A 26,271-nucleotide genomic window follows, 5' to 3' on the forward strand; every position below is an offset into this window, starting at 1 on the left:
TTGATAACTCAAAGGATTATATTGTTACTAACTAGCCCAGTATTTTATGGCATACTGTTAATTGCCCTAGTTTTGAACTAGTGCCTTGAACTGTTGTAGTTACGCTCATAGGTGACGGATTTGAAAGAGGCTGTCAGTGGAGCCTTGGTGAATTGCTGCAATGCCTCTTGTATATGGTACACATTGACGCCTGCCACCACTAAGGCACTGTGCAGCAATATTTTTAAGGTGGTGGATGTGATGCCAATCAGGTAGATTGCTTTGTCCTGAGCGGTGTCAAACTTATTACTTTGTCGGAGCTGCACTCATCCAAACAAGTGGAGTGTATCCATTGCATTCCTTACATGTGCCTTATAGCTGGTGTACGTATATTGAGGAGTCAGGAGGTGAGTTATTTGCAGATTTCCTAGCCTCTACATGTATAATGGTGACCTAGTTCAGTTTCTTATCAATGGTAACCTCCAGGATATTGTTAATGGGGTTCATTGTTGTCAATATGAATGTCATCAGGAGATAACTGGGTTTACTGTTGTTGGGAATGACAATTGTCTGGCATCTGTTGGGCACAAATGTTAGTTACTGCTCATCAGCTCAAGCTTCACAAGGGTTCTAAGTCTTTGGAATTATTTAACTTCAGCAGCTGGTTACTGCTCAGTTCATTGTCTCTGTCATGCTTCAGTTTGTATGTAATAAAATTGCAAATTTTGGTCCAAAGTTGGAAACCTAGAAATCAAAAGTAAAGGATATAACTAACAAAGTCACAGGTGTTGAAGATTCATGAACTCTATCAAACTGCCAATACATTTCTTTGAAGGTAAATCAATTAGTTAATCTGAGGAAGTTTGTATTTGGAGTTGAAAACATTGTCATTATAAGACTATTAAAAAGTCACTGGACACTCGAGAGGCTCTCTGGCACTATTAAAGGGCCCACAGAGGGTTGAGATAAGTGGTTTATATGCAGGAATTGGGGTGGCAGAGTTGTGTTATTGTTTGAAATTAACAAAGTGACATTAAAATGCTGTTCAGCTGCTTGACTTCTCCATGTGTTGGTCCTGAATCAACCTTGGCTTCCAAATTTATTTATTGTGTGGATAAAAATGCCCTTGCTTTAACCAATCCCTGGGCAAAACGGTCCACGTTCCAATGACACTCAAAAGTTGAAAAATAAAATTGTGTAGTTTATACTTCCAAAAAAGAAATTAAACTGCCTGGATCACCTGGCATTGACCAAGGTACTAGAAATGTCAATGGCACACACACAAAGCCCTAGTGACCGTGCAAGGTTCTCCTTCCTAACATTCAGGGTCTGGTGCAAAAATTGGGAGAACTATCCCAGGAATGAATCAAGCTGCAATTTAATTTCGTCTATGAATATGACTGTCCCAGACATTGCCATCATCCTTAGATGTGTCCTGTCCCACTGGTAGGAAAGAGCCACCAGAGGTGGCAGCACAGTGGTATGCAGTCAGGAGCAAATTGCTCTGAGTCTAGTCAAAATCGATTCTTGAGCCCATCATATCTCATGCCATCAAGTCAAGCATGTGAAAGAAAAATTGATCAGCACCTATTTGCTACCAATGTGCACACACCACCTCCCCCTCGTAAGGAATCTGCATTCCCTGTTGAACACCATTTGAAGGAAGCACAGAGGAAGATGAGGGCACAGAATACACTGAGTAGGGAACTTCAGTGTCTGTTACCAAGGGTAACTCGATAACACTATGGCTGGCTAGGTCCTATGGCATAGCTGCTAGGCTGCAGCAGGTCATGAAGGAAGAAAAGAAAGGAAAAAAACATACTTTACCAAACCCTTGCCATTCTCCCTGTTGAAGCTGTGTGTATTCATTACATTACTGGTGAGAGTAACCATTACACTTCACACTAAGGATACCCACTGGAGTTGTGCAGCATGGGGTCAGGTCAAACATAAACAAAAAATCTGCTGATTACCATCCATGTTGCCACAGCCTCCCCTGTTCCCTTCTCCTGTGACCATCCTCCGGCTCTTTCTGCAACATCCAGTCATGTATAGTGGAGGGCAATTAACTCACTGGAGGAAGAGGCACCACAAATACACCTATTGTTGATATGAGGGAACCCATCAGTGCTAATGACAAGGCTGAAGTTTCTCAGCCTGAAGTGTGAAATTAACGATCCATCTCTGCTGCCTCAAGTTCCCCCAGCATCACAGATTTCACCCTTCACATAATTCAATTCAATCTACCGGTTATCAAGAAATGACTGAAAGCATTGAAGTCTGCAAAGATAGTGGTCCCTTGCAACATTCTGGCAATAATTCTAGCCATCAACTTTGGCTTTCAATGGCATTATCATTGCTGAATCCCCTCCAGTTCAGCATTTTGGGAGTTACCATTGACCAGAAACTGAACAGGACCAGCCATATAAATACTATGGCTGCAAGAGTGAGTCAGAGACTGGGAATTCTGCAGCATGTGACTCACCACCTGTCTCAAAGCATGTTAATCATCTACAGGATTAGTGCAGTTCCAACAACACACAACTCAACACCATTCAGGACAAAATAAGCTACCCAGTTAACATCCCATCTAACATCTTCAACAATTACTATCTTCACCACTGAAGTGCAGCGGCAGCAGAGTGTACAATTTGCAAGATGTACTTTAACTCACTAAGGTGGTTTAGGCAACACCTTCTAAACCTGTAACTTTTACATCTAGAAAAACAAGGGCAGTGGATACATGGGAACATGACTAACAATTTTCTCTCCAAGCCGCATATTGTCCTAACCTGGAATTTTGTCATTATTCCTTCACTGTTGTCAAAATCCCCGAATTCCCTCCCTAACAGCACTGCAGGCATACCTACACCACATGAATTGCAGAAATTCAGTAGGGCAGCTTATTGCCAGCACTCGATGAGAAAGAAATGTGAAATTATCCGGATATGATGTGTTTACTGTTGTTTGTAATGAAAATGAAGTGTCATAAATCTCTCCAGAGATAGTAGGAACTGCCTGAGCTGGAGAATCTGAGATAACAAGGTGTAGAGCTGGATGAACACAGCAGGCCAAGCAGCATCAGAGGAACAGGAAAGCTGACATTTCGGGTCGAGACCCCAATTCTGTTTCCACCCATCCATCTTTCCTTTCCTTGCAAGCCCCCTTTTTTTTTGGAAGGGCCCTCATACAATTTTGCCGAGCTTTAAACCTTACCAGATTTTATTTGTCACTTCTGTCTTGCTGGGGTGCAAAATTCATACTGATTAATTTTGGAGCAGTCTAAAGAGTATGTGTATCTTTTATCAAAGTTGTATTGTACTTTTGGAGGAAGGCACAAAATCTGAACATTGTACGAATAGTAATAAAAGCAGCAGGAATAAGAAAAATAATAGCAAATGCAAGATAGGGTTGTTAAATTTCCTGTCCTTACTGGAGAAAAATTCATGATGAGAAAAGCAGAGAGGTACTTTTGTTGGCCTTATGAACTATGAATTAAATCAGGGGTTCCCATGATGCAGTACACATGCCCTGTCCACTGAGACGCTCGATTGGTAACTTATTTGTTTCTTTTATTTCACACAGAGTAATTTCAGTTTGCATTATAGGATACCTAGACTTTCAATCATTGGCATTGGTGGTACTGCAGGCAATCAAGCGTGGGGTTGTTCGGGCTAGCAACGTTTTCATGTCAGATTTTTTGCTAACTTTTTTTTTCCAATTTTAAAGTAAAATAATGCATATTTCCAATGTCTTCAAGCATGCTGGAATATAACTCGGATTCTTGTGTGCAGTTTTTTAATCCCTGTTTATTGGTGCTCAAGGTTTTCTCTTCCTTTATTTGCCCTAAATTTAGAGCAGGCAAAAATCTCATCCCTTTGTATTCCTGCTGCCTTGAGATGAAGGTTGACGATCTTTCTGTGCTGTGAGAATCGGTATACACTCCATAGACTTGTGAATTAATAAGCATTCTATAGTGAAATGATGTTGAACAGAATAATTACTATACCTCCTAACCACTCTTCATTCAGCTCTACCTAGAATTGTTGAACAAGTTATTTGACCTTGAGATGGGATGAAAAAATTCAGTTTTACTTCAAAAAGTACTGTTTTGAAATTTTAAAATAATTCAAATATACAGGAGGTGGTTACAACTTGCAAATACCTGAAGAAAAAAGCATTGATGTGGAGGAAAATGTGGGAGACTGGGAATAACTGTATTCTGTAAAAGATTGATTCCCATACTGAATGGCTTTGATTCTACATATGTTTTTTGTAGAAAGATTTGAATTATTTTGTATTGAAGTCATTTTATTGAGAAGTGCTTATTGGAATGTTTTAAATAGGTCATTCAGGACAGTTTAGGGATCGCTGAAGAGAAGCTCACAGGTTACAGGCAGATAGGAAAGACACAGTATAGGATAATGAGAGGTAGACTCCATGTGAGGTAGTACTGCTTTTTGCTGTACTGCTGGGAAAGTAACTGAACTACATGAGTTGTGTGTAGGGGAAATCGGTGAATAGTTGAGAGCAATTGGATGGTTGTACTGTTAGAACTTGGGGATAAGTTCTAGGAATTAGAATGCAGTGAGTGTTCAAGTGAAGGTTCAGGAAAAGTCCTGAGAGCTTTAGGGGCTTCAATGTTAGAGTCACATAGTTCAATATGGCTGAGAAAGGGAGTTGAAAGGCTCAAGCAGTATTTGCTTGATACAGTGGAGCAAAACCAGAACTTTGGGAAATAAACATACTCAGTTCTTGATGAAATTGGTGAAAAGCTGGAACTGTTACCGAGAGTAAATACTGGAGTACTATTTTGGAGTCTAAGGAAGCATAAACACAGGAAAGGGGATCGATCATCCAGAATTGGAGCAGTCTTTGAGGCAGGCTGAGGGAGTAGCCTTCAGGGGGTTTCAACACTGTAGAAAATTAAAATATGGAAGATACACTGATTTAATTAGAAAGGAAATTAGGAAAACAAAAAGGATAGGGAAGAGTATTAGGTCTTGTCCAGAAAACTCAAAGGTTTTGTAAATATAAAGAGCAAATGGATAACTAAGGAAAGTAAAATCTGTTCAGGACCAAAATATATAAAGTGTCAAGGTGGAATAGTTGGGTGAGATTCTTGTGTACAAACGTAAATTAGCAATAGGCTATCAGTCCCTCAAGCCTGTTCTGCTGATTGATAAGATTCTAGTTGATCTGGTTGTGGTCTCAACTCTCTTCCTGCTTATCCAAATACTGTTTGAACTTCGTTACTCCAGAATCTCTCTCTCTCTCTCTCTCTCTCTCTCTCTCTGACCTAAGGTATTGAATCACCCTCATCCAAGGCTGCCCGGAGAAGAGAGTCCACAGACTCCAACTCAAACAAATGTTCTCCTTGTCTGTCTTAAATGGAAGACCTTATGTATTTAAATTGCGTCCCCATTTCTAGTCTCTCCAACAAAGGGAATTATCCTTTGACACTTATCGCCTTTGGTCAGAACATTGAGTACAGGCGTTGGGACGTCATGTTGTGGCTGTACAGGACATTGGTGAGGCCACTTTTAGAATACTGCACACTTAAACTTGAGAGGGTGCAGAAAAGATTTACAAGGTTATAAGGAGAGGCTGAACAGACTGGGGCATTTTTCCGTGGAGTTTTGGAGGCTGAGGAATGACCATATATAGGTTTGTAAAATCATGAATGGCATGGATAGGGTGAATAGTCAAGGTCTTTTATGTGTAGTGTAGGGGAGTCCAAAACTAGAGGGCACAGGTTTAAGGTGAGAGGGAAAGGATTTAAAAAGGTCTTGAGGGGTAATTTTTTTCACGCAGAGGGTGATGCATGTATGGAATGAACTGCCAGAGGAAGTGGTGGAGACAGGTACAATTCCAACATTTTAAAGGCCTCTGGATGGGTATGTGAATTGAAAGGGTTTTAGAGGGATTCGGGACAGATGCTGGTAAATGGGACTAGGTCAGATCGGAAGAATCTCAAATAGATCATCTCTTCTTCTAAACTCCAATGGATACACAACTTGTCCAACATTTCTTCTGAGATAACACTAATTCCATGAGCTTGTGAAGCTTCTCTGAACTGCTCCTAATCCAACTATGTGCTCCTTTAAATAAGGAGCCCAGTATGGTCTTCCCTATGCCCTGTACAACTGTAGCAAAACGTCCCCTTTTGATTTTCATTCTCCTTGTAATAAACGAATAAAAAAATTTGCCTAATGAATATCTTGTCAGTCTGCACTAAAGAGGAGAAATTGCTAAGGAGAGGTGAAATATTGGTTGGGATAAATATGCGTGTTTTAAGAGGTTTAACATTTTTGAAGGTGTATGAATCTTTCGGCCCTGGTGAATGAAGTCTGGGCTGTGAAGAGAAACAAAAAAAAGCAGAGCCTCTGATCATTTATCCAGTCCTAAGGCCAAAGTGCTAGAAAATTGGAGGACTGCTCAGCTGTACAGACTGTCTAAAAATGATGGGAGAAGAAATGAACTGAATATTTACAGGCCTGTCATTTGTTGGAGAAAATGCTGTGGGATGGCCAATAATTCTTCTGACTGAGCAGAGATGAACACTGACTGATGGACTGATTGGCCTCTTTCTGTGCCACTTGTTTTCTGTTTTGTTTTGATTCTTGGACTTAATATGTTTCTCTGGAAAGTCAAATAGGAAGGAATGATGGGCAGATGGTAAGTTAATTGTTCATGGAATTGGATTAAATTCATTGGTTGGTCATTATAGGTTTTGGTGAAGCTGATGGGTACAATACGTTTTGTATGCAATGATACAAGCAATTGGATCTGTTACCCTTTCTGCGCAGTATCCATGTTGCAAACTTTGTCAACGAATGGACAAGGGAACATCTAGACATCACAGCTGGCAGACTCAAGATTAAGCCCAACTCAAACAGTTGGCCAGGCTCTTCTGAAACTTAGCTTTGGGAAAATAGATTTAACTGGAATGAAATCAAAGTATTTTCAGTGGCGTCAAATAGAAAATAACTTTTCATTTATAGTGTTGGATGATAGTTGCATGTCAACGATTGAATAAATAATCCATCGAAGTGATGTTTGTCTGTATATGTATTGCAACTTGTGCATTTTCATTTCTATACCTGGGTGTTATAGATTTAATATTGTGATTCCTTTAATCTGGTAGCAGTATGTGGGAAACAGGTAAATGTGAAAAGATTTTTTTGAGCAAATAACCTGAGATTATAATGAATATTGTAATTCTGATAAGCATTCAGTTTCAACTGTCTAATTTTCAGTCCTGCATTTACCACAACGTTGTATAGCAGCTGTCTATAAGATATAGGATCAGAATTAGGCCATTAGGCCCATACAGTCTGCTCTGCCATTTGATCATGGCTGTTTCTCAACCCCGTTCTCTTGCTTTCTACCTGTAACCTTTGATCCCCATGCTCATCAAGAAGCTCTATCTCTCTTAAGTACACTCGGTAACGTGGCCTCCATAATCTTTGTGGAAATGAGTTCCATAGATTGACCACCCTGGTTGGTTGAGGAGGTTCTTCCTGTCTTATTTCTAAAGGGTTGTAACTTCACTCGGGCTATGCTGTCAGGTCCTAGTCTCTCCAACTGGTGGAAGCATCTTCTCCACATCCACTGTATCCAGGCCCCCCCAGTATTCTGTAAGTTTCAATGAGACTACCCCTCATTCTTCTAAACTCCATTGAGTACAGATCCAGAGTCCTCAACTATTCCTTATGTGACAAGCCCTTCATTGCCAGAATCATTCTTGTGTCTTCTGGACCCCCTCCAAGGCTTCCTTAGATACAGGTAAAAACAATTCGGTGTTCCAAATCCTGTCTGACAAGAGCTCTCTCAGCCTCAGCAGTGTATCCCTACTCTTGTATACTAGCCCCATTGAAAAGAATACTATTATTGCATTTGCCTTCATAACTGCCAACTGAATCTGTATGTTAACCTTTAGAGAATCCTGATCTAGGACTCCCACTTCCCTTTTGTGCCTCAAACTTCTGAAGCCTTTCCCCATTTAGAAAATAGTCAACACCTGTATTCCGTCTGCCACTTCTTTGCACACTCTCCTGGCATGTCCGTGTCCTTCTCCATACCCACCTCCTCAACACTACCTCTCTTCTCCCCCCCACCACCCCTGCTATCTTCTTTATTTGCTAACTTAGTAACAACGCCGTCATTTCCTTTGTCCAGATCATCAGTGTATAACATGACTAGCTGTGGCCCTAACACTGACCACTGTCAGCATGCTCAAACACCTACTCCCGTCTCTTGATGCCTTAATACCAGAAAACACAGTTTCTTACTTTCCAGTCATTCCCTGTAGTCTGAATACTATCTTTGTTTCTCTGAGAGAACTTTAAACATCTGTGACCAGATCTGGACAATATTAAGAGCAATTGTGCCTTGCTTTCCTCTGCTAAGCCATCGCTAGTCTAAGATTACTTTGAAGATTAGAGATACCAACCTGGTTTATTTTCCTACTGATTTATCTCCTTCTATCCTGGCTTCTCGATCTTCTAATGACTACAAGAAGCTCCTGGAATTATCTCTCACTGGGACAATGTTGTTGTCTATACTGCTTACATGCCCCTACCAACGTTCTCTACCTTCTATTCCCACAAATTGCTTTGCGCACAAAAACAAAAATCACAGTCCCTGCTCAACCATAGCCTTGCACCCCGTGTAATTCTGTTTTCTCCCCTCTTTCCTCCCTCCTTATACAAAACTCGGAATTCTATCTCTTCACATTACTATGCCACCCAACGTCTCTTAACCTGTTGCCCTTAAACATCCTACCACGCTAAAGTCATGCCCATCTTTCCCAGACCCCATGCTTGAATCTGTATTCTGCTTTCTGCCATTATTGCCTGCCTTTACCACAGCACCAAATGGACCTAAGCAAAGTCACAAGCAACTTCCTCCCTGATTTTGTCTGCGGTATTATTTCTTCTCAACTTGACTGCAGGTTTTTGCAGCCATACCGTCCTGGAGAAGCAGTTCCTTAGTGATATTGTTGCTAAACTGTTAATCCAGACACTCATGTAATATTCTGGGGACCCAGGTTCAAATTTCACCGTGGCAGATTGCCGATTGTTGCAGGGAATACCCATCTGGTTCACTAATGTCCTTTTGGGAAGAAAATGGCAGCCTTTTCCTGTTCTAACCTACATGTGACTCTAGACCAATAGCAATGAGGTTGACATGCAGCTGTCCTCTGGGCAATTAGGCAAAGAATGCTGGCCTAGCCAGTGATGCCCACAACCCCATGAATGAATTTAAAGTCCTCTTCAATGTCTTATCTCTATCCAGCAACATGAGATTGTTCTTGCTAGCTTTCACATGCTCCCATATGATTTTAGCCATATTTAGCAACTAATCACACCTTGCTCCTGGACCGCTACCTCTTGACTGTCAGGGATCTAACTTTGGTGCCTTGCTTTTCCTCATTCACGTACAGCCCTTTAATGACAACATCAGAAAACAGTGGAGTCAGAATGCATCTGTGACACTTACATACTTGCAACAATATTTCTACAAATTAATTAAAGTACAAATATTTTACCAATTGAAAACACAAGTTTGACATTGGTTACAAGCCTTTTCATTGGTAATTGATAGCTAATCTTTTGTAAAATGAATGGATGGATTTCTAGGAAAGGGCTGTGGTGGACAGTAGCCTCAGTCCAGGAAGGATATTTGGAAATTAATTGTTTAGTGGACAAAACCTCTCCATATTGCAGTTTGGTTACCTGGCTCCCTTTTGACTTGTCCATCTAATTTTGTTCTTTCTTGCTATATAGCAACGCAGGCAGGACCCCAATCCCGGCTCCAATCTGGGGAGCGGAGATGAGCTGAAACTACGTTAAACGTGCTCGGAGCAGCCTTGCCATGGGTCATTGTGTGGGGATCAAGCAGCTTTTCAGTGAGACCGAATTCTTTAAAGAAGTGAAGATGCTTTGGCCCGGATCAAGAACTTTGTCCTGTTCCCCACGGCCCAGGACTTTGGATGCTCCAGTCGGCACAAACTGCCAGGGATTGCACTATGTCCACGTTACAGTACCTGCATTTCCTGTTGTATGCATGTAGCTGGTAGCAATCTGTGTGTGACTGTTTTCTATGCAAGCTGTATTTTTTTATTCTGTTTTTGGTGATATTTTTACTTGTCCCTTTTTATGTATTGTTTAATTTGTTTCCATTTCTCACCTGGTTTAACCAAAAATGCAGCAAAGAAGTATCTCAAAATTAGGTCATAAAATATTGCAGTTAAATTAATTTTTTTTTAAATGTGGCAGGAAACCCAGAGATTCTATTTTCTGCTTTTTATAATAAATTCTGGGCTGATGGACGTTAAGGGCCTTAATTCTGTTCGCTTTTGCTTTTCTTGAGCACCGAGGAAATGCATTGTTTGCTTACTAGCAATTTTTAGTTCTGATTTTTGTATCCTGTAAAGAGATAGCCACATAAGGAAGCTTATTATCAGAGCAAAACTTAAACATGTAAAATAAAAGCAAATTAAGGACAAATGGTCAACACAAATTTGGGGAACAGAAGACTGTCCAACATGAACATTCAGTTTGACTTATTTCTTTCATTTTCCAAATTAAATTTGATATGAAACAATAATGCCCACATAAAATTGATTTCAACCTCTTCATCATAAAAAAACTGATGCGTAGTTTCTTTAAATCCAACATAATTGTTATTTTAGGCCACGTCAGGAACCCTTGAGTTCTGCTACTAAGTAAAATATATATTATCCTGAAAATAGGGTGCAGTTTGGGCTGACAGAATGTGCACTGCTTACAGTTAAATTACATCATGTGCTGGACATATGAAAAGTGACCAAATGAATTCTGACAGACCCTGACGAATGTACAGTATGTTCGGAATGGATGCTAGTGGCCTTGGTGGCTATTTCTTGCTCTGCAATGCATAAAAAAATCTTAATGCTGGCGTTAAGATTGGGGATGTCTGCTTTCTGCTATTTAGTGCAAATAATTCAAAACTTTTAAGTTACTGGTTTTAAGTTATTGATGCGATTTAATACGGTTTTTCCGATCACTATTTAAGTAGAACCAATTGCATCGTTTTTTTACGTAGTACATCTCCCTCAGGAGTTGCTTTGATTTATCAGAATAGCTTTTGCTACCTTTTGAATCTAAAGCATTTTCTTTTAAATTACTTTCATAATAAACTTCTGTAAAGTCAAACCTGTTCTGTCCTTTTTTTCAAAATTATATTTCCAAGTTTGGCTGACTGGAGGTGTTTTCAACCAACAGAGAAACTGCTCCTGAGTTCTGAATTATGGAAGGCCTGGAGATACATAGGAAAAAAGATTTGACATTAGACTGATATTAACTTCATAAATTCTTTTGGCACCTGTGAATGTTTATTATTAAATGGGATTCATGGAGAAACTCTGAAATCCTGCAGCAATTAAATCAAAATTGTAATGTCGAATTTCAGTTTGGCTATGACATGTCTTAAATTATAGCATTGGAGAAATGAACCTTGAGGGAAGTAATGGAAAGATAAATTTAAAGAAGAGCTTTGGTGATTAGCAATTAAAGAGTCTCAGTTTTTAATGTGTAGAAGTAAATATCACAAGGGGAGCACTGGGATATTGTCCTGCCTCTCTGAAAGTCAAAGAGCACCTTTTGAAGCTGGGCAAACAAATGAAGTACAGTAAGATGAAGACCATGAAATGTTTGCTGTAGGGTGTTTATGCATGACAAAGTCAAGTTTAATGGATATAATGTTCTTTATTGCTCAGTGACACCACTAACTTTTTTAAAACCAAAACAAATATGGCTTTAGAGAAAATTATGGGAATTTACAAGTTCAGTAGAAACTAAAATCTTGAGGTTGTAGACATGTTCACCGAGCCAGTGGGTTTGATTTGCAAACGTTTCGTCACCCCACTAGGTAACATCGTCAGTGCGCCTCCGGTGAAGCAGCAGTGTTCTATCCCACTTGTTAGTTATGTGCCTTGGTTTGCTGGGGTGTTTGGTATTACTTCAAACCACTGAGAAACAGAACCGGAAGTAATACCAACCATCCCAGGAAACAGGCATATAAATAACAAGCGGGACAAGAACACTGATGCTTCACCGGAGGTGCACTGACGATGTTACCTAGCAGGGTGACAAAATGTTTGCAACCAAACCCACCGGCTTCGCGAGCATGTCTACAACCTAATCCAAAACCCGAGCTACCAATCTTCACAAACTTTAAGATTTTTTGATTAAATTTATCATATTGACTGAATTGCTATGTATTTTCTGCCAAAAATGATTAGTTCTTCCTTGGACCATACCCTGTCCTGCACCACATTTGGTTCAAATCCATAAATTGTTGTTTCCTCAAGAACAGGCTAACAAGTAATGGCAAAAACATTATCTTCACCTTGACAATAAAAGAAATGGGTGCAGAAGAAACTGATTTCACTTTTAACTAAGTATGAGAACATGTCTGATAGTTTATTTGGATATCATTAGATGATGCATGGGGAGAAAGTGGAGCCTGATTCCATGAATCACAGTGCAAGACAGCAGCTGGGAATAAAAAATGTTACTTTGCGTAGACAAAGTGGGTTTTGAAAAGAAGCAAATAAATTAGATATATTGACCTGAAGTCTAAAATGGTTTGAAATTGCTCCCAATTTTTCTATCTAATTTGACCCATCAAAACCAGGCAGGGAGAGATTTAAATGCCAGGAGTTATTTACTGATCTTGAAACAAGCAGGATCTTGCCAGTCACTATTTAAATCTATAGTGGGTTGTTCACAAAGATAGCCACTCTAACATTGACATGTCATATTGATTTGGATGCTAGTAACATCATTAGAACATCAATTTTCTTGAAGGGTAGATGTAGAGAATAGAATTGTTAAGGGCCATTTGTTCAAAGAGAACAAAGCTGTTTTTTAAAAAAAAATACAGATCGATTAGTGATACTTTGTGTGCAGTAAGAGAATTGATTATCAGGGTTTAACAACAAATATTTGGAAAAACAACTCAGTCAAACTATATGGGGAAGATCCTCACTAACCAATTTCTTTGACTTTTAAATGGTTTGTTGGACGAGGATGCCCTACGATATGTATATAAACTTGGTGGAACTTTGTCAAATGTCTTCTCAAAGAGGTTTGTCATATATGTTTTTCAAAAATACAAGATAAACACAAGGCATGGATAAGAGGGTTGGTGCAGTGCACCCTTGCTAACCGTCTGTCTGTGGAGTTTATATATTCTCCCAGTGTCTGTATGGGTTTCCTCCAAATGCTAAGGTTTCCTCCCACAGTCTAAAGATGTGCAAGTTAGGTGGATTGGTCATGGGAAATGCAGGGATGGGGTGGGATGCTTTTCAGGGGGTTGATATGGATTTGATGGGCTGAATGGTCTGCTTCCGCGCTGTAGGGATTCTATGATAAATTAGCTGAAGAGTAGAAGTCAAGGTTTGTTTCAGTTATGATAGATATCAACTGGGATGCAACAATGGATTAATGCATTGTTAGTTAAATCAGTATGGATTGGGAATTCAAACCAGATCCTTGCATAGATTTTTAGAGGTCATAACTACCCACAACTCAATCCATTTTGTTCTGTCTGCCCATTGACCACATATGTAGTACATATCCACTGTCTTTTATAACTTGTGCTTTGATTTTTCAAAAGAAAATATCCAATATGTTCAACTCACTAAATCCCTGGACTCTTGGCTAGGTTTTATAGAGAAAGGCAGCTTTCTATCTTGATTTTATTGCTTTATTTTTATGTGCATTTAAACTGCATACCATTCTTACTTGTGTGGAAATTTGCTTCAGGGAGTATAGTGAACTGGGTTAAAGTAACCCCTGCAGTTCATTTTTGAAACAAATATTTCAATGTTTGTCAGTCAGAATTTTGTTTCTTCACCGTTGTTTTCCCCCTTGCCTGCAGGTGCAAAAGTACAGTTGTGTGTGGGTAATAATAGTCAGCTTGCTCCTTACTCATTTGACCACTCACAGTGGCTGTGTTCTTTGAAAATGGTTGGAAGATGCCTGAGCCGAACACAACTCTGTGTTCTGGCATTTGTGCGTTTAATAGAGACTGGAGATGCACCTGCACTAGTGACCAGTCTGAACAATCCTTGTCTTAATTTATAGTCCCAATTGTTTCATGTGCTCTTTAGGAAAAAAAGCTTGCTGATCCTCAAAAGAAAAGTTGGAAATTGAGGCAAGTAATATTGATGTGCTTAAAGGGGGGCTCGGTATGTAAACTGAGGCAGAAAGGAATGGAAGAATATGTTAACAATGAGTTGAAATAAGGTGGGAGGAGGTTTGTATGTAACATACGATCTATAGGTTTAAACTATATAAGGTTATTGGCACCTGATACCTTCTGAAAATCAGTACATGAATAATTACTGCACTTCTTTTGTATTTAATCTTCTGTTTTTTGAGAACTTGAATTAAGTTACTCAAATACAACTCGATCGTAAATTTATACCTGCAGTTGTCTTATGCTTTATTTAAGATGCACCCCAACTCTCAAAGTTTAGCTGCAAATGAAGCTGGACTATTTACCAATTTTGCTTTTTCCCTGGCTTTTTAAGCAAGGGTGTGTTGAGATTGTTGACTTGCTTGCCAAGCTGGATTGTTCTTGTTCAGACATTTCGTCACCATGCCAGGTGACATCATCAGTGTAGCCTCCAATGAAACGATGTTATTCTACCCCACTTGGAATTTATACTATCTGGTCTGTTATGGTGAGTAGTGTCATTTCTGGTTTTGATCTGTATGGGTTTGTATATGGGGTCTAATTCTATATGTTCGTTGATTTGCATTACGGATGGAGAACCATGCTTCTAGGAATCTCTGTGCGTGTCTGTTTGCCTTGGGCTACTATGGTTACCATGTCCCATTTAAACTGATGCCCTTCATTGCCTGAATGTACCGATATTGAGGAGAGTTTGTTGTACAGTTTTGCTGCTAGTTGAAGTTCACGTATTCTGATGGCTAGTTTCCTTCCTGTCTGTCCGATGTAATGTTTGTGGCAGTCATTACAGAAAAGCAACCCATTCTGATCAAACCCTCAATTTCCACAGCAACCACCCCAACATCCACAAACAAAGCTGCGTTAGGGCACTATTTAAACAGGCCAGAGCACACTGCAACACTCCGGAACTACACAGGAAACAGGAAGAACACCTATACAACGTCCTCAGTATAAACAGATATCCCTGCAACTTCATCCGCAGATGCTGACTAAACAGACAACAACAGGAGGACACGGTACACCCTAACACACCGGCCAGATTACCCTACATCAAGAACATATTGAAACTGACAACAAGATTCTTAAGACCACTAGGAATCATGGTGGCCCACAAGCCCACAGCCACTCTATGACAAACACTTACAAGGAATAAAGACCCCATTCCGACAACATGCAGAACCAACGTGGTTTACAAAATACCATGCAACGACTACCACAAATATTACATCGGATAGACAGGAGGGAAACTAGCCATCAGAATGTGTTTCATGAGAATTGTCCTTTGCACCTGAACACTCATTGTTACATTGAACTTCAACTAGCAGCAAAACGGCACAACGAACTCCCCTTAATATTGGTATACTCAGACAATGAAGGCCATCAGTTTAACTGGGACAAGGTAGCCATAGTAGCCCAAGCCAAACATAGACACGCACGGGAATGCCTAGAGGCATGGTTCTCCACCTGTAAAGCAATCAACGAACATGTAGAATTGGACTCCATGTACAAGCCCATACAGATCAAAACCGGAAATGACACTACCCACCATAGCAGACCAGACAGAATAAATTCCAAGCAGGGTAGAATAACATCTGAACGAGAACAAGCCAGCTTGGTGAGCAAGTCAACAGCCTCACCCACAAGCTGAGCTACAGATCTTTGCCAAAACTTTAAGGGTGTGCTATTTGCTATATTCCTTGTCTCAAGTTCAGGCCCCAAAGGCTTTTGGAAAATCATGCTTCATGCCACTGCTAGCTCCTTTACCAATCTTGACTAATATACTAATTTGCAGCTGGGCTTACGTAGTGCCTAACTTATCCCATTGACATCTTTACAATATTGACCTTGACATCCCATGGATTCATCCATTTTTTAAAAGTAATTTATGGGATACAAGTGTTGTTGGTTAGGCCAGCATTTATTGCCTATCCCGAACTGCCCTGAAGAAGATGTGGTTTTATATTACTGCTGTCCTTGGGGTGTATGTTAATTTAGGGGTTTTGCACAGCTATCTAATATAAGCACCTAACAATTTGTAAGTGATTTTCTGATCTTTTACTGAATTTGTTAAACAGCAGTTTAGATATGGTGTGTTAGTTAATTAGATAAACAAAGTATACAACCGTGACATTTGAAGATAGTTCATTGATACTAGTGGACAAACAGGTTGTCGATGTGAAGTGTTTTGGACTCGGTGTTTGGAGTAGCATCCTGTCTCTAGTCGAGGTGTTAGGGAATTCTTTCCTGGGTCTTCCTCCACTTCTGGGCTCTCTTCCAACTACCTGATGGGAACTGCTCTCTGGGGACCACCTGATGAGAAATGCTGCCTACAGGTGTGTTTCATGAGAATTGTCCTCTGCACCTGAACACTCATTGTTACATTGTATTTCAAGGGGCATTTTCTCTGTCCATCAATTATCTGAACCCTTTTTGGCAATGACCACGAGACAACTATCTAATGCATCAGATGACTATTATGCCCTTGCCCACTTCCATTTGAATGTTAGTTTTCATTCCTTCTAAGAACAACACCTTTTCGAAAACAATAGACTGATAATTGACTGACGCTCGTTCAATGTGCGTCATAATCTGTTTCTCATAATTCTCACCATTTTGTTTTGCATGTTAGAATTTTGGAAAGTTAATTACTTCTGTTACAACAGTTAAATAAAATCTCATACTACACAGTAAATACTATGAAAGTTCAGCTTTTAAGGGACTTCAATATCCAACATTAAGGATATCGACAGTGGTGTTAGGGAGTTCCAGGATTTTGACCGAGCAGCTGTGAAGGAATTGCAATAAAGGTTCAGTCAGGATGGTGTGTGGCGTAGATAGGAATCTGCGGGTGGTGGTCTTCCAGAGCATCTGCTGCCCCTGACTTTCTTAGTGGTAGAAGCCTTGGTTTGGCAGCTACTGCCAGAGGAGCCTTGGTGGGTTACTAAGTACATCTTTTAGATCGTACACACTGCTACTACTGTGTATCAGTGACAAAGGGAGTAATGTTGGAGGTGGTTGAAGGGGTACAAATCAAGCACATTGCTTTGTCCTGGATGGTGTCATGCTCTCCAGTGTTGGTGAAGCTGCACTATCCAAGCAGGTGGTAAGTATTCCATCACACTCCTGTATTGTGCCTTGTAGATGGTGGACAGGCTTTAGTGAGTTGAGAGGTGATTTGTTCGCTGCCGAATTCATAGCCTCTGACCCGCTTTTATAGCCACAATATTTATATGGCTGGTCCAATTCAGTTTCAAGTCAATGATAATCCCCAAGATGTTCAAAGGAATTCAACAATGATAATGCCATTGAATATCAAAGGGCAGCTATTGAGATAGTGAATCAATGGCCAGACTTATGCTCTGGGGATTTAAATTCTCATCCCACCAGTCAGCTGGTGGAATTCCAATTCAATTAGTTCATATTCACTAAGTGCCACAAGAATAACTTATTCAAATCCTTGTAGAATTTTTGAATCTAATGTTTACCCTTATTGGTCAATACTGAGGCAAATTTTTGTTTTTCTCTGCTCATTCTCAAACATAAGATGATATTGCATCACAAATGTTCAATGCTCCATCCATTTCCTTGCTCTTATAAGAGACCTTTTATTAGACAGAAGCTCCACTTGAATTCCAAAAGGATGCTTAAGTTCCATGCTCACCATAAGGTAATTGCTGGGCAGGAAAGATAGTCATTATTGTTAGAATGGAATTTGTCATGAGGTATAAAAACGATGATTTAGAGTCATAGAGACGTACAACATGGAAACAGACCCTTTGGTCCAATTCGTCTATGCTGACCAGACATCCTAAATTAATCTAGTCCCATTTGCCAGCATTTGGCCCGTATCCCTCTAAACCTTTCCTATTCATATACCCATCTAGTTGCTTTTTAAATGTTGTAATTGTATCAGCTTCCACCACTTCTGGCAGCTCATTCCATACACGCACCGCCCTCTACGTTAAAAAGTTGCCTCGTTGGTCCCTTTTAAATCTTTCTCCTCTCACCTTAAATCTATTCTCTCTAGTTTCGGACTCCCCTACCTGGGGAAAAGACCTTGACTATTCACCCTATCTGTGCCCCTCATGATTTTATAAATTTCCATAAAATCAGTCTCTGAAGCTCTAGGGAAATAGAAACCAAAAGAACTACGCATGCTATAAATCAGGAACAAAAACCAGAAGTTGCTGGAAAAGCTCAGCAGGTCTGACAGCATCTGTGAAGAAAAATCAGAGTTAATGTTTTGGGTCCAGTGACCCTTCCTCAGATGCGTCACCAGACCCAAAAATTTAACTGCTTTTCCAGCAACTTCTATTTTTGCTCCAGGGAAATAGCCCCAGCCTCTTCGGCCTCTCCCTATAGCTCAAAACCTCAAACCCTGGCAACATTCTTGTAAATCTTTTCTGAACGCTTTCAAGTTTAACAACATCTTTCCTTATAGCTGGGAGACCAGAACTGAACGCAGTATTCCAAAAGTGGCCTAACCAATGTGCTGTACAGCTGCAACATGACCTCCCAACTCCTTTTAATCAATGCACTGACCAAGAAAGGCAAGCATACCAAACACCTTTTTCATTATCCTGTTTACCTGCGACTTATGAACCTGCACTCCAAGGTCTCTTTGTTCAGCAACACTCCCCAGGATCTTACCATTTAGTGTATAAGTCCTACCCTGATTTGCCTTTCCAAAATGCAGCAGCTCACATTTATCTAAATTAAATTCCGTCGGCCACTCCTCGGCCCATCTGATCGAGGTCCCATTGTACTCTGAAATAACTTTCTTCACCGACCACTACACCTCCAATTTTGGTATCATCTCGAAACTTACTAACCACACCTCCTACGTTCACACCCAAATCATTGATATTAAATGGCTAGTTCTACCTATGATCTAATGTGATCTAATCATGTTAAACAGTCTACCATGCAGAACCTTGTCAAACATCTCACCATATAGACCACATTTGTCACTCTGCCTTCACCAATCCTCTTCGTCAATTCTTCAAAAAACTCAATCAAGTTAGCGAGACACGATTTCCCATTCACAAAGCCATGTTGACTATCCCTAATGCGTCCTTGCCTTTCCATGTACATGTAAATCCTGTCCCTCAGAATCCCCTCCAACACCTTGCCTGTCACTGATGTCAGGCTCACCGGTCGATAGTTCCCTGGTTTTTCCTTACCACCGTTCTTAAGTAATAGCACTTTGTTAGCCAAACTCCAGTCTTCCAGCACCTCAGCTAAGGCTATCAATGATACAAATATCTCAGTAAGGAGCCCAGCAATCACTTCCCTGGCTTCCCACAAAGTTCTGGGGTACAACTGATCAAGTCCCAGGGATTTATCCAGCTTTATGTTTTAAGACATCCAGTGTCACCTCCTCTGTAAGATGGACACTTTTCAAATATTGCAAATTATTCCCCCAAGTTCTCTAGTTTCCATTTCCTTCTCCACAGTAATCACTGATACAAAATACTTGTTTAGTATCTCGCCCCTCTGTTCAAAGTTCAGTTGGAAATTGCAAATCAACACTGACTATCACAAGTAATATAAGAGCAGAGGAAGTAAACCTAGCCTCCTGGAGAAAGTAAGGACTGCAGCAGCTGGAATCCAGTGTCTATAGGTGTGAGGCTGGAAAAGCACAGCAGGTCAGACAGCATCCAAGAAGCAGGAAAGTCCATGGCCTGACGAAGGGTTTTGACCCAAAACGTTGACATTCCTGCTCCTCGGATGCTGTTTGACCTGCTGAGCTTTTCCAGCCTCACACCTATAGATCTAGCCTCCTGACCTAGATAGGGTAAGGAAACATGAAATAGCTGGAGCAGACCGAATGGCCCCCTGTACCTGCTCTGGCATTCAACAACACGATAGTTGATCTACAGGTGGCCATAACTCCATTTTCCCACCTGCCTCCTACAACCCTCATCTTCCTTGAACAAAAATGTGTCAAACTTAGCTTGGTCTCTGCAGCTTATGTAAAAGAATTCCAAGACTTAATCATATGAAGGAAGAATTACCTCCTCCTCTGAAGGAATTGTTCCATGCTGTGACTTCCTTATTATGTGGGTTTGCATGATGTATTTTCATACACAATTAATCTTTTCATAATTTTGCATTTTGCCAGGACCTAATTTAGGAGCGATTACGACAAATCCTCTAAAATTTAGTGTTACAGCTGAGACTGAGTGCAGCATCACTCAATTCCCACTCTTCCGTGGGTCACAACATAAAATGAAAATCTTTTTCCAGAAACCAAGATGACTTATTAAAAACCTTCTCTGTATCAAGTTATAAACAACAAGATCCATCAACCAGATTTCTTAATAAATATAATTATTGATTTTATTATCAAACCAGAGTGTATTCAATAAATATACATTAATTGGTTACCATACACAGTCAGCAATACAGAAGTACAAGTGCTTATCCTTATAAATATACACAAAACACCAGAAAAGTAAAAAAAAATTTTCTGCAGAGATTTCTGCAAAAAAAAATGGTCTATTGGTGATCCTTAAGGGTAAAAGGATAATTTGTAGAATTTTCCAAAGACTGATGCTGTAATGTTCTCACTGATCTAGTCAAGTCACTCAACATGCACAATTGTGTCAGAAGTCTTGCAGTCACTGCTTGTTCAGAAAGTACAATCATTACATGCTTTTTCAATCATACTTTTAAAAGAAATAGGTTTTACCTTGAACTCAATAATAAGGTTGTCTTTTTCAAAAATGAGAGGTCAGCTGGATAGTTTGTTCTTCTCAAGCTTTCCTCCAACTCAGTTTGCTTGTGACAGTCTTGCCCCCAAATGAATCAGAACAGTCACTATTCAAAACATTCCCAGCAGGGATTGATAGCAAAGGAAGCAGTAATCACCAGTCATATAATTTACAGGAAACATTGTTATAACAAATCTAATGTCCACAATTAACTTTCAACAGCCTCTTTTAAAAAAAACACTCCAGATATTTCCACAAAACTTGAAATTAATCTGTTTTCCACAATCTTTAATAACTTGAGTACTCTGAGCAATATTAAAGTGTTTTTGTCACGCTATATTTACAGATGAATGAATGCAGATTATTACTTTTATTAACTTGATTAGATTTTTCTTTCATTCCTCACCTTAGGACATAAAAATATAAGCTGAAGAATAAAAAAATGCGATGTAACTAAGTGAATGAACAATCAGGTGCCTCATAAGGTGATAGGCTTTACTGCATTCGGTGGGATCTCTTAGGTCTAAATCCACCTTGAGGGTATTGAGCTGATTAAAACATGCCATTTGTGGAGGTTCTGTTATCTTTAGTCTCCCTTAAACAGATCAAACAAAATGTGATTTAAAAAAAACAGAAACCCTGACCTGACAGCTTTTGGAATTTTAGTAGTTGTCAAGCTGGTATTTGGCTTCCTTACAATTTCCTTCATTGGATCACCAATACTCTTCACAATTAAAGTCTTTTGTTCACATTGGTAGTTTACATATTGCTCAACTTTCTTCACTTGGTTTTAAGTTACTTTCTCTTTTAAGATATTTACACTTGGGTTCTCAAGTGTAGGAGAGTTGTTGCGGGAGACACGGTCGAGGGTGTTCTCGACTACTGAGGGGGGCAAGTTGCGGTCCTTGAAAAACAAGGACATCTGAGATGTTCGGGAGTCGTCTCCCACATTTCCCGCAACTCATCCCTCACACCCCTTCCCCACAATAACAACCAAAACAGAATCCCCCTCGTCCTCACGTACCACCCCACCAACCTCCGGATCCAACGCATCATCCTCTGACACTTCTGCCATCTGCAATCTGACCCCACCACCAAAAATATTTTTCACTCCCCACCCTTATCTGCCTTCCGGAGGGACCACTCTCTCCAGGACTCCCTTGTCAGCTCCACACTCCCCTCCAGCCCCACCACACCCGGCATTTTTCCCTGCAACCGCAGGAAGTGCTACACCTGTCCCTACACCTCCCCTCTCACCCCCATCCCAGGCCCCAAGAAGACTTTCCACATCAAGCAGATGTTCACCTGCATATCTGCCAATGTGGTTTACTGTATCCGCTGTTCCCGTTGTGGCCTCTACATCGGGGAAACCAAGCGGACGCTTGGGGACTGCTTTGCGGAACACCTACGCTCGGTCTGCACTAAACAACTGCACCTCCCAGTCGCAAACTATTTCAACTCCCCCTCCCATTCCTCAGACAACATGTCCATCCTGGGCCTCCTGCAGTGCCACAACGATGCCACCCTAAGGTTGCAGGAACAGCAACTCATATTCCTGCAGCCCAATGGTATCAATGTGGACTTCACAAGCTTCAAAATCTCCCCTCCCTCTATCGCATCCCAAAACCAGCCGAGCTTGTCCCTGCCTCCCTAACCTGTCCTTCCTCCCACCTATCCCCTCCTCCCACCTCAAGCCCCACCCCCATCTCCTACCTTCTAGCTTCATCCCGCCTCCTTGACTTGTCCGTCCTCCCTGAACTGACCTATCCCCTCCCTAACTCCCCACCAACACTCACATTTACTGGCTCCATGCCCGCCTCTTTGACCTGTCTGTCTCCTCTCCACCTATCTTCTCCCCTATCCATCTTCTACCCGCCTCCCCCTCTCTCCCTATTTATTTCAGAATCCCCTTCCCCTCCCTCATTTCTGAAGAAGGGTCTAGGCCCGAAATGTGAGCTTTCCTGCTCCACAGCTGCTTGGCCTGCTGTGTTCATTCAGCTCTACACCTTGTTATCTCTTTCATCAGGATGTTGCCTGGGACAGAGCATTTCATCTATGAAGAGAGGCTGGATGAACTCAGGTTATTTCCTTTGGAGTAGAGAAAGTTGACAGGGGGTATGTGATAGAGCTGTATAAGTTTATCAGGGGCATGGATTGGGTGAATAGAAAACAGCTATTCCCCCTAGTTTAAGGGTCGATAACAAGGGGGAATAATTTTAAAGTTAAAGGCAGGTGCTTTAGAGGGAATTTGAGGAAAATCTCAGAGGGTGGTAACGATTTAGAATGCACTGCCTGGTACGTTAGATGAGGTGGGAAACCTCACAACCTTTAAAAAGGCTATGGGTGTCATACAGGAAAGGGAGACTAGTGCAGGTAGTGCTATATTTTTGGTGGTACAGACTTGATGGGCCAAAGGGCATCTTCTGCACTGTATGATTCCGTAATTCCTTTCTCTGCCACTTTGTTGGGATTTTTAGAACAAAGTTATTATCAACATTTATTGAGTTTTAATTCTTTCGAGGACATAATATAGCACTTTTGTTCTCTTTATTCCTGAAATTCTGGGTTTCATTACTCCAATGTTTTGAGACAGTCAAAACAGTGTGGTATTTACAAGTGCCATTATCATTAAGCAGTTTACAAATTAACAGTCATGATTTAGCACCTCTTTGACTTCCATTCTTTGAGTGTTAAGATGGTATATAACTATCTCATGCATTAATAATGTAAGGACTGTAATTTTTTTTTTGCTGTGAGAAAAATCTATTTTCCTCCTGAGTTCTCTTTCTCATGAAGCATCTTTTGTGACAATTGGGCAAGTGGTCTGACAGCCCTCTGCCAATACAGCTAGGTAGTTCGGAAGTATTCCTGGCTGATTCATTGTTCACTTTTCCCACCTCACTGTGAGACAATGCCACGCAAATTCAATATTCAGCGCATGAGAAATTGGAGACACAGAGATGAACAGAAATACTTTATTTGTTAAACTGGTCCGGTAACATGGACTAAACCGGCTTCTGATTAATGATAAATGATATTTTAAACATAGCTGTATCTTCAGGCCTTTAATGTGTAGGCAGCAATTCTGAGGGGTGAATTTTACTAAAAATTGGCTAAGTGTCAATTTCCAAAAGTTTCATGGAAGTTTTCTCTGCAGGAGCTCCGCTGTTCATCTCATTAAGTATGCACCACACCTCCCTGGCACCTATCTTGTACTCTGCCATTGCATCCAGATCCTAACCCATCTCCCACCAATACAGCATTTTCCCTCAATAGTTCTAACCAATCCTGTACTCCAAACCACTAAGCCTTCCTGCCCTCTATATTTACTACTCACGCAATCAGGATACCTCACCACCATTTCTGACCAACAAAGAACATAGTCCCTTGACTGACCATAGTCCTCTTGACTTTTCATTGCTGTCAAACATGACAAGCTGCCTGCTCGGGAAAATAGCAAACTTCATTTAAATAAGGCAAGATCAGGGAATAATGAGATGTTTGTGCATGCAAACCAGCCAATTACCACTCACTAGCAAGATTCTTGTCTTGCCATTAAAACTTTGAGTGGAAAATCAGACCTTTCTCCTCAAAGTTGAGAAACTAATTTTTCTCATCTTGCCATATTTTCCCAACTGACTCAAGATTGGTCACATCATTCAGGGACCTGACAAAATTCCACCCTGAGTGTTATTGGCCCCTGAAGTCATGTTGTTTTGTGCCGAGCTGACAGTAGTGGAAATCTCTTGGCAGCGGTGAGAGTGTGCAATGCAAGCTGGCTGACAGTTTAAAGGTACACCATGCTGAGAGATATTATTTGAAGTGTATAGATATGCTTAAATGGTATGCAACTTTAAATAAGTTTTTTATAATAAACAACCTCTGACATATTTAATAAATCAGATCAAGATGTTTTATGATAGTCCCAACAATATTAACCATGATTTCCTGTTATAATGAAAAACTCGACTGTGGTAAACTCCCAGTGGTAACTGATCACTTCGTGTGAGTTCTGCCTAACATTTTATGTACTCTGAAGTCAACGATCCTTTACTTTCTGAAGTGATCATACTTGCTGTATTAAAAACAGGAAATACTCGAGAAACTCGGCAGGTCTGGCAGCATCTGCTGAGAGAAAAACAGAGTTCTTGTTTTTTGAGTCAAATATGACCCTTCAAAACTCCAGTTGTTATATTTCCTTTGTGCCTTTGGGTGCCCAGGATGCAAATCAAATTGTCATAAGTGGGTCAATTTTCTTATTGAAAACTGCTATCTTCATCACAGCCACTCTCGCCATGTTTGCTGCCTCTCCCACTGGCAGGCTTCCCTCTGCGCTATGTAGCTGGGCTGCCCAGCAGTGATGTCAGGAAGCACTTCATATAAAAGTTAGTGGATGGGGCAAGGTTAGTTGAAAATTTCAACACTGCGGTTGATTTTTGTTAGGAAAGGCATTAAGGAAAATGGGACTAAGTTGGAAAGGTAGAATTACATTGCAGATCAATGATGAATGAACGGTAGAATAGGTTTGCATAGCTGAATAGTCTATCTCTGTTCCTGTGTTACTAGTTGTCCGTGCAAACTCCAATTAGACAGAAATTTCCCGGTGCAGTAAATGCCATCAGTTCAGGTTCCAATTTAGCTATGCTTTGGTGGCTTTTGAAGGTTTCCTATTTCAATGTATTAAAGAAATAGATGCTGTACATTGGTGGAAAGAAAACGTCTAGGAGCCACAGATGAATGATAGTAAATATATCCACTGTGTAAGTTATCCTTTCTCGATAACAAATCATGCCTATTATGGAACTGTGGATCTAAAGTTGCAACTCGCAATGAAGAAGTCTCAAATAGTCAGCAAGATATAGAGTTTCAAGCTTATAATGCAAAAATAGGACCCAATTTTAGGATAATGTTTTTGGTATTCAACTCCAGGACCCAGATCATGCTGAGACATTGTGTAAATGCACATTAAAATACAGGAGGGTAATTGTACATGTGAATCCTGTGGAGAGAAATAATGCATGAGCAAAGCTTAGCTCTGCCAATGATGTCAACCAAACATACACATAGCAATTTGCCATAAATAGAACATTGCAAGAGGCCACTTACAATAGGGAGGACTGTGGGACTTCTATACCATAAAGCAGCATTTCAAGACAATATAACAATGAAAGTGTTCAGCTGAAAAGGCTTCTAAACAGGTTAGAATTATGCTTTTTTTGAACTCAGTAATCAGCATTACCTTTTGACACCATGGAGATTACAGTCAAATCTGGAGAGAATTTGGAAATATCAGTGACAAAACTATACATGTTATGGAACAAGTTAA

At 40.4% G+C, this 26,271-nt stretch overlaps 1 protein-coding gene across 2 annotated transcripts in view; it reads left to right on the forward strand.

Annotated features, from left to right (window-relative positions):
* cbfb (core-binding factor subunit beta) overlaps nucleotides 1–11,180 on the forward strand; it is a 77,963-nt gene extending 66,783 nt beyond the window's left edge. For both annotated transcript variants that reach the window (XM_048605790.1, XM_048605789.1), the window contains exon 5: nucleotides 9,771–11,180. In XM_048605790.1, coding sequence (XP_048461747.1) covers nucleotides 9,771–9,820 — 50 coding nt within the window. In that variant the 3' untranslated portion in view covers nucleotides 9,821–11,180. The remainder of the gene's footprint in view (nucleotides 1–9,770) is intronic.
* The last annotated feature ends 15,091 nt before the right edge of the window (nucleotides 11,181–26,271 follow it).

This window comes from Rhincodon typus, chromosome 15 (assembly GCF_021869965.1).
Source record: "Rhincodon typus isolate 14 chromosome 15, sRhiTyp1.1, whole genome shotgun sequence".
Classification (NCBI taxonomy): Eukaryota; Metazoa; Chordata; class Chondrichthyes; order Orectolobiformes; family Rhincodontidae; genus Rhincodon; species Rhincodon typus.